The 14,710-nt window shown below is 49.9% G+C and overlaps 1 protein-coding gene across 1 annotated transcript; it reads right to left on the bottom strand.

Annotated features, from left to right (window-relative positions):
* Positions 1–380: 380 nt before the first annotated feature.
* RSPH9 (radial spoke head component 9) lies at positions 381–14,633 on the bottom strand. Its single transcript, XM_077161907.1, has 5 exons — positions 14,353–14,633; positions 10,436–10,601; positions 8,248–8,377; positions 7,400–7,546; positions 381–613 (listed from the first exon to the last, which is right to left on the bottom strand). The coding sequence occupies exons 1-5, from the start codon at positions 14,577–14,579 to the stop codon at positions 453–455; spliced, it is 831 nt and encodes a 276-aa protein (XP_077018022.1). The 5' UTR covers positions 14,580–14,633; the 3' UTR covers positions 381–452.
* Positions 14,634–14,710: the final 77 nt, after the last annotated feature.

Below are 14,710 nucleotides of genomic sequence, written 5' to 3'. Positions count from 1 at the left end.
CCAGTTGCTGAGCGTTGAGTTGCTAGTCTTTCGTGATAAGTCATAGGAATGCAGTTGGAGGGATTCATGGGTAAAACAGGTTCCATCTTCTTTATGGACATTTGATTGCTCTTCTGCCTGGGCAACTGCAAGGAGGAGATGAGTTGGAATGCCTGGTCCATACGCAGCCCTCATCTGAGTCCAAGAAGATGGACTCCTCAAAGGACCTTCTGGTTTTTCACTTTTTGTAGCCATTTCCACTCATCATTATCTAGAATCCCTGCATAGCACATTCCACCCCTTTGCTGCTTGCTGTAAAGCTGGGTCTCCTGGCTCAGTGCTCTCAAAGCCTGAGTGCCAGACTGAGTAGTGATGAAGGGAGGCAAGACAGACCAAACAGACCAAGTTCACTGAAATTTATGAAAATAATGTTTAGGCTCTTTGTATTAAAAACACCCAAACTGACCCCCATCCTACAGCATGAAGGGCAAGTCTATATTCTTCTCCCCAGTGCCCACATAGATGTAGCCGTAGTTCTTGGTGCGGGGGGCGTGGAAGAAGGTGAGGCCTGGCCAGAGCAGGCTGCGCAGCACCACTAAGGCATGGCCCCTCTCCATCTGGATGCTCCAGGACCCTGGGTAGGAGACAAACAGGAGGTGAGGCCTGAGTTCTAGGGGACCTGGGACTCTGCAAAACAGGCAGAGTCCCAGGTCTCCTTTGGTAGCAGACCTGGGTGCTAAAGTTCCCTGCTGGGAAAAAGAAAGACAATTACCCAGGCTCTTGACTCCTGATTGCCTTTTAGCTATTTCACTGCTCATTAAACCTCATCCAGAGGGACAGCAAAGGAAATGAAAAGAGGTGAAACTCAAACCAGTCCCTTTTGTTCCTGTCAGCAAGTCTAGTTAAAGGTTGAGGGAGGGAGGCTGGTGAATCCATTGGCAGAGGGGAGTTAGAGCTGCTCTATGAAAGGCTGTCAAAGTTCCCTCTCACCCTACTCTAGGATTAATCACCAGAGACCTTTAGTCCTAGTGTAGTTTGCCCCCAGCTTGCCATTTTTCTCTCTTCCTCAACTTCCAGAAGCCAGATCGGGGCTCTTCAGGCCTCCCTGCTCAGTGACCCTTTCTGGCAGCTGATACACTGGAAGCTGTCCTTGGTGGGAGGGGATTTGGGCTGCAGCTAATGAGCCTTTGTCTTTACTTGGTTCTGCCCTGGTTTTTGCTCCCCCAGACAGGAGCAACCCTGCCTGGGGCTGAGTTTTGCAGCCATGAGGACTTGGCGGGAAGGGCCTGATCCAGCTCCAGAACTGAGGGAGGGAGCCGCTGTGTGGGAGGAAGGAGCCTGGGAAAATCTCCTCTGGATGCAGATCTGGAGCTTCTATTCCCCTGCGCACTGGGGCCTCTCCCCAGCCCAGCCACAACTCTGCTCCAGGTCCTGCCAGAAAGGCAAACGCTTTGAAGGTTTTGGTGTTGAACCAGCCAGCGATGCACCCAGAGCTGCTCTGAGGCCTTCATCAGCTGCCAGCTCGGCCCCGCTGCTTGGCTCCTGCTGGCCCAGCTTCCCACAGGCCTCCTCCAACAAGGGCCCACCCTGGTCACTCCACACCCCATAGCCTCACAACTCATTCTCCACCCATGGGGGCCACCCTGCATGCAAGAGACCTGACCACCAGGTACCCCTGACCCTGACAACAGCTCAGCCTTCTTAGGGTGCAGTCACCTGCCCAGGTCAAAGCCAGAGCACTCTGGGAATATGTGGGTCATCTGCCCCTGGCCCTGCTCACAGATGGAGGCCATCTCAGAGCCCACATTAGCATTGCACAATGACCTGCACCAAGCGCCATCACCCATGCGTGAGATGATGGGGATACTATAATGTGGATTTAATTCAGCTCTTCCAGGCCCAGGTAGTGCCTGCCAGACAGCAGAAAGAAATGAGAGGGTCCTTGGGTTACTCGGGCTCAGACTGGGGCACTGACCCCAGAAAAGGGCAGATTCCCTTGGCTCTTAAAACTTTTCTCTTTGGGTGCCTAAGGTCCTTCCCCTCCCAGCCCTGCCCTCAGAGTTCCAGTGGCCCTAGCCATTGCTCTCATGGTGACTCAGCTCCAGCAAGTGTTGCTGGGGAGAGGGGGGCAATCACATTTCCCAGCCCGCTGCATTCAGCCTTTGGCCAAAACAGACCCCACGAAGGCACCACTCCTTAGCACTCCCTTAGTCACCCCCACCAGTGCCAAAAGCATCTTCTGAGGCCAGCTTCCTATAGAGTTACAGTTCCTCCCCACCTGTGGAGACCACAGTAAAACAGTCCCTTGAACTGAGAAAGTTCACTCCCTGCCCACCCCGGGAAGGTGGTTTACAGCATACCTGGGCCGAATGCATCCTGGAGAAAACTGAATCCTAGGATCCCGCAACCTAGGCCATTCTCATCAGTTCATAAATTACCAGCACCCTGAAACATCCTGGACAAGGACTGAGTCCTTGCCTGCCCTCATGCCAGCTCACTCACTCTAAGACTCAGCCACCTTTTTCCTCCAGGAGGTAAGGGGGGATCTCAGACCAAGCAACCCAGGCCCATCAGCAAGGGACCCCATCCATAGAGCAAGGAGAAACTGGCAGGGATGCTAGAGAAGCACAGTGCCCCCACTGGGGCAGGAGGGCAATGCCAAGCAGGCAGAGGGTGCTGGCAGAGTCTCTGCAGCATTTGAGAGGCCAGCCAGCACTGCCTGCCTCCCTCCCTCACATTCCTGTCACACTCTTGTCCTCTCCTTGTCCCTGGCTCAGCTGGTCGCCCAGGAAACACACACAGACTCTCAACATGCCAGAAGTCACGTAGCGTCTACCTGGGGAGCCGGGCACTTACTGTCACCTTCACCCACTTTCTTACTGCAACTGCTGAAAAGGCTGAGCCCAGTCAGCTGCTGTCTCCTCTATAAATTGGGGAAGGAGCATCATTCTGCCACCCTGTTGTTTCAGTTCACAGTCCCTGATCTCTCCCAAATCTCCTTAAACCTCCTTTTCTGTCCTCTGGCAGGCCACTCCTCTCCAACAGGTTTGTGTTTTGGGTAAATCAGGTGTGAGGCCTGCTACAGTTGGCAGGGTGCCCTTCTGGGTTTACTGAACCCCAGGGGTCTCGCACTCACAGGTTAGGGTGCTGTTTGCCATAATTACATCCTTCTGCCTTCAAGGAAAAAAGGTAGCAAAGCCCTAAGATGAAATTTGAGGGAGGGAGTGGGCCAGGCTGGAAATCTAGAGATCTAGGTTGTATAGGGGCAGCAGATGGAATGAACCTTCTCAGACCAGCACCACATGATTCGTCTCCAAAAAAACTGGCCTTGGGTCCCTCCTCTCAGAACAGCCACCCCTCCCCCCCTCAGAGCAGCCACTGACCCCAACCCTCTGGGACTACAAGGTAGAGTCAGAACACCTAGAGGCCAGGGGATAGAGAGGAGGCAGGGTATCAGACTCTCTGGTCCAGAAGGCTAAGCAACTGTCAGGCTGCTCACACCTACACACACCCCCAAGAGAAGTCTGGTCCTGGACACTGTGTTCCCCACCTGTTTCCTCACACCCCATCCTCTACCACCTTTTTCTTTTTCTTTACATGGGCAGGCACCAGTGAATCGAACCCGGGTCTCCAGCATGGCAGGTGAGAACTGCCACTGAGCCACCTTCGCCCCTCTACCACCTTTTAAAAGCAGCTTTCCAGGCAGGGAGGCCCCTTGCGCCCTCTGCTGCCTGAAGTGGGCATTCCTGCTGAGAGTTGCTTGTGTTGGATCCCCATGGGCACTCCACCTGCCCTCCCCCTGACATCTCTGTGGAGGAGAGAGAGGAGCTCTGCCCTCCAGCCCTCCTACTCTACTTCCCCCTGTTCTGCTTGCTCCTCTCTGCTTCCCAGAATGACAATGACCCTGTTTATAAGGCATCTTCTATTTTATATCTCTGTGTCCTATTCTCAGTTTCCTGTGACCTTTCTAAACCTCTGTGAGGCAAGAATGGTCTCTCTTGTTCCCGATGGCATCCCAAACTTGGCACATAGCTGCTCAGTGACTGCGGATGGGATGAAAGGTTAATGAGCACTGAACATCAGAGTCCTACCCAGAAATCTGGTCTCCTGACTCCTGACCTACTGCTCCATCCACCTTGCCTGACTTTGGTAGTCCACAATTGAAAAACTCTTTTCAGCAGTTGTCCTATAACAGAAGGATGGTTCTGCTATCCTGAAACTAGGTGGTAGCCCCCAAAGCTACCCCTGCCCACAAAACTGCAGATTCCAGGGCATGGCATGATGGCCTCTGTGGGTTTAAGTGGCCCCAGGCAATATCCCTCTCCCTTTTGTCTTTGGCCCATGGACAGGCTATTGAGCTCCAGGCCTACATCTCTGACAGAGGGAGCAAGAGTCCCAGCAATGGACCAGCCTAAGCCGTACCTGCTCAGAGGTGACATGAAATTCCCCTGATTTCAGACGCAGGAAGGAGAGATCACTGTGGGGAAACAATGCTCCTACCTGGGTTAGAAAGCAACCAAATCCCACCCCTCAGCCAGTCCTGGTGTTCAAGGAAACTCTTCCTTGGAATTTTGGCCCAGCTTAGCAGCCCAGCTCATGTCAGCTTCTGCTTGCCTGGCAGATCAGCTTCCCTGCAGCTCCTGCTCTTTCACCAGCTGATAAGCCAGGGAGTCTGGGAGCAAAATTAGAGCTGTCTACACTCCCCTCACCATCCACCCTCCAACCCCCTCATCCCTACCCGATGCCATAACCCTACGAAGCTATCATTAGAAAATGCTGGGCCTGACTTCTTGGAGGCTTTCTTATGGTGCCTACAGGAAGAAGAAAATGGAGGCATTGGAGGTCCAGAGACTATGAGGGGCTTTCCCAAGGTAAGGCCTGGAGTATCTCTCCTCTTAAGCTCCTTACACACAGGAGATACCAGGATCCCTCAGTTTCCAAGGCTCCAGCAGCAAGGACAAACCATGGCACATGCAGGGTGGCCTGGGATATTGTACCCTTGGCCCCAAGGCTCACCACTAGGGCAGGATGTCTAGGACCTCAGACTACCACAAGTTGCCCACCTCCTGGGGCCTGATGAGTTCACTTGTCCACTGAACCCATCAGGGTGGTCCTAGCATCCTTTAGGAACCTTCCAAAGCCCACATCTTACTTCCCCTGCTTCTGGGAGAAGCAGCAGCCTCTTGTAACCCCTTAACCCCAAATGGCAGGGTGGACAGGGCTGATGAAGTTCCTCTAGGAAGACTGGGCTGAGCTTCACACACACACACACACGTGCACACACACGGGCATGCACACCCATCTAGCAGACTTTGGTCTTAGCTCCAAAGGCACAGGCACCCCCCTTACCTCTTCCCCCTCACGGAGGAGGAGATGGAGAAGCAGCTGCATCAGCCCGCCTAGTGGCCCAGCCCTGTGGGGGAAGTTCCTCATCCTCCAGTCATGGAGCTTCCAGCTGCCCTGAGAAGGGCCTTCCAGCCACACGCTGAATCAGGGAGGTGAGGCTGCTGCCCACAGGGTAAGGGGATTTAAGAGGACTTCTTTCCACGCACCCCTCAGCCCCTGGCGCTGGGTCCCCGCATTGCAGTGTTCCTGGCTCTTTTTATTAACAGATGTATGGCTGTCTCCCACTTCTGCACAGGCTGGAAGTGCAGAATGGGAGGAGATAAGGGGGGTCTGGGATGCACAGCTGGTGGCTGGATGTGAAACACTCCAGCCCCTATAAACTTTTATCTCCCCCACAAGCCTGGGAGCCCCTTTCTATCCATCACCCAAGAAAGGCCAGGCACAGGCTGGCTTGACTCGGGCGCCCCCATGTGGCAAAGGTCAAAGAGGCTTTTCCTTGTTCGGGGCTCAATCCCACTCAGAGCCTGGCCCCTGGGGCGCTGCAGTAGCTCCGAAATGGCCTCCCGATCTCTGTCTTGCCCCTTCTCAGTCCATCCGGACACCACTGCCTTATCAACACAAACCTGCCCACAAAGCACCAGCAGCTCCAGCTGCTTTTGCTTTCTAGGTCTCCTAGACTGACCCCAACCAACCTCTAAGCTCTTTCTGCCACTAAAAATAATATCACTAATAATAACATTTTTTAATTTGAGTTATCACTGTGTGTTAGACACCATTAAAAACATGTTGTATATGTGTTAATTCATTTAATTCTCATAACTCAATGAGGTAGAAAATACTATTATTGCCTTTTAGAAACTGAGACACAAGAAAATTGAGGGAACTTGCTTTAAGTCACACAGCTAATTACGTGGCAGAGCCAGGTTTCCAGCCCAGGCTGTCTGATTCCAGAATGCTTGCCTGTAACCATGACTGCCACCCACCCCCATCCCTCATTCCAGCCAACTCAGTTTCTCGTGGCTCCTCAGAGGAGCCGGGGATGGGATGGGGGGGGTGACTGTTGTCTGGCTATTCCCATTGTTCATTCAAAAGGAACCGTCATCTACTTGACACTGCAGTTAATATCAGAGCCCTGGAGTCTAATGCTCTAACACTTACTGTGTCCTTGGGTTTACCTCTCTGAGCCTCAGTTTCTGCATCTGTAAAATGGACGTGATAATAGCACCCTCCTCACAGGGTGACTATGAAGATTAAAATGAGATAAGCCATGGAAAGGGCTGAGCAAAGTGCCTGGTACATGCTAAGCAGTCTCATGGTAGTTATGAGTTAGTTGCTACTATCTTCATTATGTCATTGCCACTGTCATCATCATTAAATCCCTCCAGCTTTCAAAAACACCAGTCACAGAGAGGGAGGGAAGGAAGGGACTGGGTCAGTGCCCTGGATCTGGTCCCTGACTTTCTTGAGCCTGGCACTTATTCTGGGGTACAGGTCTTCAGAGGAAGAGCATTTTCCCAGGACACAGGAGTGGAAGCAGGAACAACTGCTGGGGCTGTGACTGGGCCGTTGGACCCTGAAGCTGGACATGTTAAGATTGAAAGGCACCACACTTATAGCAGGGAGCAAATGTACAGAACGCACTTCTTTAGCAGGTGGCTTGCTGTTTGATTCGCCAGCACCCACTTACTGAGCACCAGCTACATGCCAAGCACTGAATCTAACTGAAAACTTAAACACTGAGATGTTTATATATGACTAATATTTTCAGGGACATTTTCAGGCATATCTGGGGGAAATTTCCCAACCTGCTTCCATTCAGGATTTCTGTGAGATACTGAGATACTTCTGCCCATGGAAGCATACGGAAGTCCATCCTACCCTCTGTCACTCAGCAAACACTGACTTGGTGTCTGCTGTGAGCTGGGCCCTGCACCAGGACCTGGGGAAGCCACATCTCCGAGGTCTCACAGTGAACCACTAATTCCCACCCAAGCCCTTGAAGAACAGCAGGTGGCCTGGCCCACTGCTCTGACCTGGGGGCAGTTCCAATATCCTCGTGGTAATGGGTCATTACCTTTGGGGATGTCATGCTCCAAGGAGTCCATGAAGTCCAGGGAGGGGTCCAAGTCAGCCTTCTCAAGCAAGGTCTTATTCTTCAGTTCAACAGCCTCCTTGAAGTGGAAATAGGAACTGAGTTTCTTGGCTTCAGATAAGGACAGTCCTAGAAGGAGATGGCGAACAGGAAAATTTGATCAGCCCCAAAATACACTTCTCCCTTCCCTCGCTGCATTGGAACCCCATGGAGAGGCTGGCAAAGGACTTGGTCAACCACTGACAGACAACTATGAGAAAAGGGAATAGTCTTCCCTCAGTTCAAACTTGGCCCTTTCAAGGTGATATGTATATTCACTACTTTGTAGTGTTGGTTTCATGGGTGTTTACATAGGTCATAGCTTCTCAATTTGTACAATTTAAATTTGTGAAGATTATTATATGTTCATTTGACCTCAATAAAACAAAAAAATGATTAATATATAGAAGTTGTCATGGAAAATATGGGCAATATGTAAGATCAGATGGATAATTTCAATAGAGCAATGGAAGCTATTTAAAGCAAAATAAAAACAAAACAGCCTTGGCCCAGATTCTGTAATGAGAAGAAACCAAGGAGGAAAAACAAAAAGATAGACAGCCAAGCCCTGGGACCCAGGTAGCCATATGCTATCCCACTCCTCAGATGGAAGAGAGTCAGGGTCCAGTGGCTGGATAGCCCATGCCAACCATCTATGATACTAGGCCACTGGGGACAGATATCCTTCTCTGAGGAAGTGGGCAGGTTACCCTTGTACTCCTGAACATGTGTCCAACCATACTTGGGAAGAGATGCCCTCCTGCCCTCCAGAGGGGCCCTGGAGAACTTACCATCAAAGGTCCGGTTGACATGTGTGGGTCCAAAAGGGGTCTTGAACAGGGCACCCCGGGGGATAATGGCCACAGCCTTGTCAATCTGGTCAATGATGGACACCAAGCGGGTCTCTTCCTTGATTTGAACCTTGAAGACACAGCAGAGGAGCTATCCCATCAGGTGCTGTGCCCACTCACCTGCTGCTGCAAGGGCCCTCTGCCTGGCCAGCCTACCTGAATCGCCACTGCATAAGTGCCCGAACCACGGAGAAACACTCTGGGGAGTGCTTGCCTCCCCTCCTATTAGGATTTGATTTCTTTCTTTTTTTGAATGGGCTCTACATATAGGTCGTGCACAATTCAAAACAGCAAAAATATCAGTCTTTCTCCCACACCCTCCAGTTTCCTCTCCCTAGGGACAACCACATGAACAGTTTCTTATGTATCCTTCCAGAGGCATATCAGCCTATCATCATGTTTAAATGTTGCTTATTTTGCCTTAAAATATAAAGCAATCATATTCACTATGGATATTTGGAAAAGATAAAAAAGCATACCTAAGATCATTAAAACCACTCATAATCCCCCCTCCAAAGACAATTACTGATAACATACTGGTACATGTCTGTTCAGTCTTTTTTTTTCCTATGCACGATGCATATATTTAAAGCAAAATTAGAGTCATCAATTATTTAGTTTCATATCCTGCTCTTTTTACTTAATTATTATCTCCTGAGCATCTTCCAATAGTGACATTTTTATTCAGATGAAATTTGATTAGAATGAATATCAAAGGCAACCCTAAACAAAGAACTTCACAGAGATGGGGGTGGGGACCAGCATTTTACAGAAGCCCCTAGAAGTCACTAAGTCACCCACTTCATGGGTTGCCAATCTGAATTGTTCACAGCGGAGATCTGGAAACTAATATTTCTTAAATGCTCAGGCGAGCAGTTTTACATATGTCACCTCATTTGATCCACACAAGCCTGCAAAATAAATATAATTATCCCAATTTTAAGAAAATAAATCTAGGCTTGGGAGATGGAGTATGTCAGGCAGGAGGGTCAGGGGCTGCAGCTGAGGTCACAGATCTGCCGCCACACTCTGGACATTACCCAGGTTCAAGTGGAGAGGCTGGGTTTTGAATTCCAGGTTTGTCTAGTTTCAAAACTTGGACTCTTACCTTTTGGCCTAGCCATTCTACTTCTAGGAATTGATCCTTCAGAGAGGGTGTACACATTGGAAATTACATATGTACAAACTGTGGCATTGTTTGTCAGAGCTAAAATTTGAAAATCTGTGCTTCCATATAAGATAAAATAAATTATGGTGCATTCACACAATGACAAAAAGAATGAGGGGGCTCTTTAAGGCACTGATTTAAAAAAAAGAACATAAAAATATATTAAGTGATAAAAGCAAGGTACAGGACTGTGTGTGTAACATTATAACACGCTACCATTTGTTTTTTGGTGGGTTTTTTTTTTTTTTTAGGTAAAAACAGAATATGTATTGGTAAGGTATTTGCTGGTGCTTGCACTTGGATAAAGTCTGGAAGCCGCACATCTCACATTTTAATGTACTTGAATCTCCTGGGGACCTTGTTAAAATATAAAGTCTGAGGCTGAGGCCCAAGAGTCTGCATTTCTAGTTCTCAAGGCATGGTGATTCTTCTGATCCAGACAGCACACCGAGTTGCAAGATTTAGACACACACACACGCACACACTGAGAGACCTGATGGCTGATACACAGGGATGCAAAGGAAACTTTACTGTATTCCTTTCTGTACCTTTGAATTTTGAACCAGGTGAAGCATTATCTAGTAAATATTCTTTGGTGCCAAAAATATAAGAGCCCTGTGCTCCCTCCCTTTGTGCAGAGTATAGCGCAGATGCCCTCTGCCAAGCCCGCTCCAGAGCCAGGTTCCTGCAGGAGCAGCTACTGCTCTCCCCGCTCCATGGCTCAGGAGTTGTGTGACGTTGGCCAAGTCACTTAACCTCTCTGGGAACGTAAAGTGTCAATTAGGAAAGTAAAGTGCCAATTCCTAGAGCTATAAGGATACAAAGAGCTGGCCAATGCCAAGCACTCCCAGGTACTCAATACCTGGAGGTAATAATAGTAGTTGTAATTTCTACGGCTCTGGGTTTGGGAAGGCACAGTTCCCCTTCCTTCAGGCTTCTCCTCCCCTCCTCTTCACTCACCACTATTTCTTCTTCAAAGACTTTGTCGCCTTCATTTATCTTCTGCATTTCCGTGTGTTCATACTCGTGCGAGGGGTCCCCCATGAAGCGACCATTCACCACAGATGTCTGCACCATCATCTCCTCTGTGGCCGGGGGCAAGAGGCTCCATTCCATGCAGTTCAGGCTGCCAACAACATCCACACCACCCCCAGATTTTAACATCCCTGTCTCACCTGGTCTTCCACCTCCCCTTCTCCTTAGGGGGTTAGGCCCAAGAGAAGCTATTGGGATTCCTGCCTTTCTTCCCAAGGCTGTTTTAAGACCCTTAGAAGCCCAAAGTGCTTATGGTAGCCCTACCACCATGTGTGATGCAAATTCAGTATTACTTTCTGAAAGGTCACAAAAGCTTCATGTGCATGGAGATTAAAAGAGCTTTCTCTAGATATGTGCACTATGAAATTCAGAATGAGTTTCTAGAAGTTGGACTTTCCTCATTTGGGGGGCCCCAAACTCGTGCTCAGCTTGGCTACTGAGACAATAACACGGCCATCTCTCCCCATTTCTCAGGAAAGCTCCACCCAGGCTCAAAGGTCTCCTGTTTTGAGGTCTTCAGGAGCGCCTCTGCCCAGCCCCTTCTCACTTCAGGCCAGGCCCCAGCCTGGTCTCTGGTCACATTCCTGTCCTTCCCTCTTTGAAATTGCTCAGCCTTCCAAAACAACAGGGGCCCTCAAATCCATGTCCTCCCTAGAAAAGGCCCTTTTCCTGTCCCTCCCTCCTTTTCTCCAGCTCTGAACAATATTCCTAGAATAACAATTTGCCCTGCGGGTGCCTTTCCTCCACTCACTTTCTGTCTTCAACTGGTTGCACCTTGGATCCTCCCTGCTACCACCACTCCAAGAAACTGCTTGGGGGAATGTCATCCAAGGACCCTAAAAGCCCACAAATGTGTATTTCCTTTGACATTCCCTCTTCCCCCTCCAAGGCCTTAAGTATTCCCAGGGTTCTATTCTCACCCTTTTTCCCCCCGTCTGCAGTCACACTCACCTGACTCTCAGAGCCTCAGCTACTGCCTCGCCAGTATCCAGAATCCAGTCACTTCTCATCACCCCCACTGTTTCCACTCTGGTCCAAGCCACTATCTACTCTTGCCTCCTCACTGGCCTCCCCTGTCCACTTCTGCTTCCCCTTCAGTCTAGTAGCTACCCCCAACAGCCAGATTGATCCTGTTAAAACCCAAGTCAGATCATGTCACTTTCTGTTCAGAACCTTGCAATGGTTTCCATTGACCATGTCCTAACAACGCCCTACAAGGCCCTGCCATGATTGACCCTGTGCTTTACTTCTTTGACCTCAAGTCCTACAATGCTGCCTCTCACTCACTCCTCTCCAGCCAGTCTAGCCTCTAAGGGGCTCCATGAACACACTAAGCACATGCCTGCCTCAGGGCCTTTGCACTTGCCTGGAACTCTCTTCCCTCAGATATCCACATAGCTCATTTCCTCAGTCCCTTCACCTTCTTAGAAAGGCCACCCTGAACATCCTGTTTAAAATAGCCCCTGTGTTAGTTAGATTCAGTTGTCAACTTGGCCAGGTGAGCATATCTAGTCTTGTTGCTGCAGACATAAGCCAACAGTAAGTGAACCTCATCTGTTGCCAATTACATCTGCAGTCAGCTAGGAGGCGTGTCTGCTGCAATGAGTGACATTTGACTTGATTGGCTGGTGCTTAAATGAGAGATTGCAACATAGCAGGCATTCCTCATCTCAACACTAGCAGCTCAGCTCAGGCCTTTGGAGATGCAGAAAGAAGTCACCCCCCGGGAAAGTTGTTGGAACCCAGGGGCCTGGAGAGAAGACCAGCTGAGACCATCCTGTGCCTTCCACATAAGAAAGAACCTCAGTGGAAAGTTAGCTGCCTTTCCTCTGAAGAACCAACAAAATAAATCCCCTTTTATTAAAAGCCAATCCGACTCTGGTGTGTTGCATACCAGCAAACCAGAACAGCCCCCCATCTTTGTATCAAAGCAAAGGAGATTGTTACAGATTTAGGATGTTAAATAAAATTTTAAAAAATTTAAGTCCCACAATAAAAAAAAAAAATAGCCCTCCATCTTATATTCTCTATCCAACTTTTACTGCTCTTATTTTTTTTCCCTTAGCACCATCTGACATGTAACAGGTTTATTTATTTATTATCTGTATCTCCTCCAGACACATATACACTATAATAAAAGCTCCACAAAGATGACAACTTTGTCTTGTTCACCACAGATCCTGGTGCCTTAACTGTGCCTATTACATAGTAGGTGCTCCATAAATAAATATTTATAAAACAAAGTGAAATGAGTCCCAAGTCTCTTATCTTCAGCCAAATTTCTCTTCTGGGCTCCAGATCTACATTTTAATATGCCTTCTTAGCACCCTGATTCCCAGGCACCTCATACCAAATTCACTATGTCCTCTTCCCCGAATACTCTCGCAGTGAGTGGCACCAGCTTCTCCCATTGCTGAAGTTGGAGAGAGGGATCAACTTTGACCTCTTCTTCACTGTTCCCTTCACTGCTTGCCAACTTCGTCACTTAAATTTGCCCATTACTTCTGTCACCCCTTCCTTTCAGGCCCCCTTATCTAGACACTGCAACAGGCTCCTAAATGGTGGCCCCACTTCCTGGCCATCCTAGCCACTCAGATCTGAGCCAGCGCTTCTTGCTTAAAACCACTCTGTGGCTCCCCATAGCCTAAAGAGCAATGTTTATATCCCTTGGCCTCTCCATCCAGTTTCACACAACACCATATGCTGCTACTGCCATGTGTAAACTACCTGTGTTTTTCCACTCCAAGGCCTCTCCAGTGTTTGCAGAACTGTCTGTCCTCTCTACCTGGCATGCCCCCCTAACACACACACCTTCCTGGAGAGCTCCTGCTCATCTTTCAAATCTCAATTGAAATTACTCCTTTAGTACACTTATCTAATTGCTCTCTAGGAGAATATTCCTCTTTGCTCCCCACCCCCCTTTGTGCACATCTCTCTTCTAGCTTTAACACACCATGCTGTAATTCTGGGTAAATATCTCTCTCCCTCCCTAGGATGGGACAACTTGGAGACAGAGTTGCATTATAGCCATCTTTGTAACCCCAAGTCTGGCACAGGAAACATTCAATCAATGTTATATGGATGCATGGATAGATAAACGAAGTCTGCAACACCTGCAACCTGAATGGACTACTTCCTAAGGTGATGAGCTCCCCACCATCGCCAGAGGTGTCCAAAAAGTTGCTAGACGGTCCTCTATAGTACTGTTCAGCTCTAACCCCCTTCTTTCCCCATTCTGCTTTCATTCTCTACTTCCACGACTGCCTCTTGCTGGCAGAATCGACACCTCCATAGAAGATGCTTCAGAACTTGCTCCAAACAGCACCCCAGTCCCGGCCCTGGCCCTGGGGGCTTCTGACCCTTCTCCAAACTGAGCTCTTCCTAATGCCAGGTCCTGGCTTACATCTGGTTTCAATTCCAGGCCTCCGTTCTCAGAAACCTTCACCTTGCTCCGCCTTTCTAAGTTCTGCCTCTATTATAAACCCACCCACATCTAAATTTATCTTGGCTCATCCAGGCCTAGAACTCGTCCTCCCAGGGCCCTGGCCCCACTATTCCCCGCTGTCTCAGGTGTTCCCCCTCTGAAATTGCCCTTCCATTTCCGCGTCTCAGGCTGCGCACGGGCCTCAAGTGCCCTGACATCCCAGTCCCTGTCCCTATTAATCCTCAATCATCAGGTTTCCATTCCCAGACCTCGCCCCCACCTCCTCTTCCCATACCATTCTTGACACCTCCCGTCGGCCCCTTTCAATTCCTTCAGACCCGCCCACTCCTTCCAGGCCCCCAGTAGCCTTCCCACTTCAGTATCCTTGCGGTCTCGCTTTGCCTCGTGTGGCCACCACCTGTACAGAGTCTTGCGCGGTGCGAGCTGGTCCTCGCTCAGGCCCTGCGCGATATAGTAATCCGCGACCAGGCCGAGGATGCGGCCCCAGAAGAGCACGCGATCAAAGCGGTAGTCGCGTTTCACCAGCAGAAGGGAAGTGAGCAGCGAGGCCCGGCGCTCCGGGCTGAGGCCCAGCCCACTGCCCGACGCCAGCTCCAGCGACAGCAGAAGGCTCTCGGCGTCCATCAGGTCGCCGCTCTGCTCAGCGCCCCGCAGGGTCGCTAGGCGAAGCCGTCTCCGTGGAGACCCGAGGCTCCGCCCCCCCGCCCTGCTGGAAGCCGGGATCCCACCCACGTGGCCGCCCCCAGCCCTGCCCT

The sequence above is a fragment of the Tamandua tetradactyla genome, chromosome 5 (genome assembly GCF_023851605.1).
Source record: "Tamandua tetradactyla isolate mTamTet1 chromosome 5, mTamTet1.pri, whole genome shotgun sequence".
Lineage (NCBI taxonomy): Eukaryota > Metazoa > Chordata > Mammalia > Pilosa > Myrmecophagidae > Tamandua > Tamandua tetradactyla.
The sequence above is the reverse complement of the archived record's forward strand: the minus strand, read 5'-3'. Positions and strand labels throughout refer to the sequence as shown.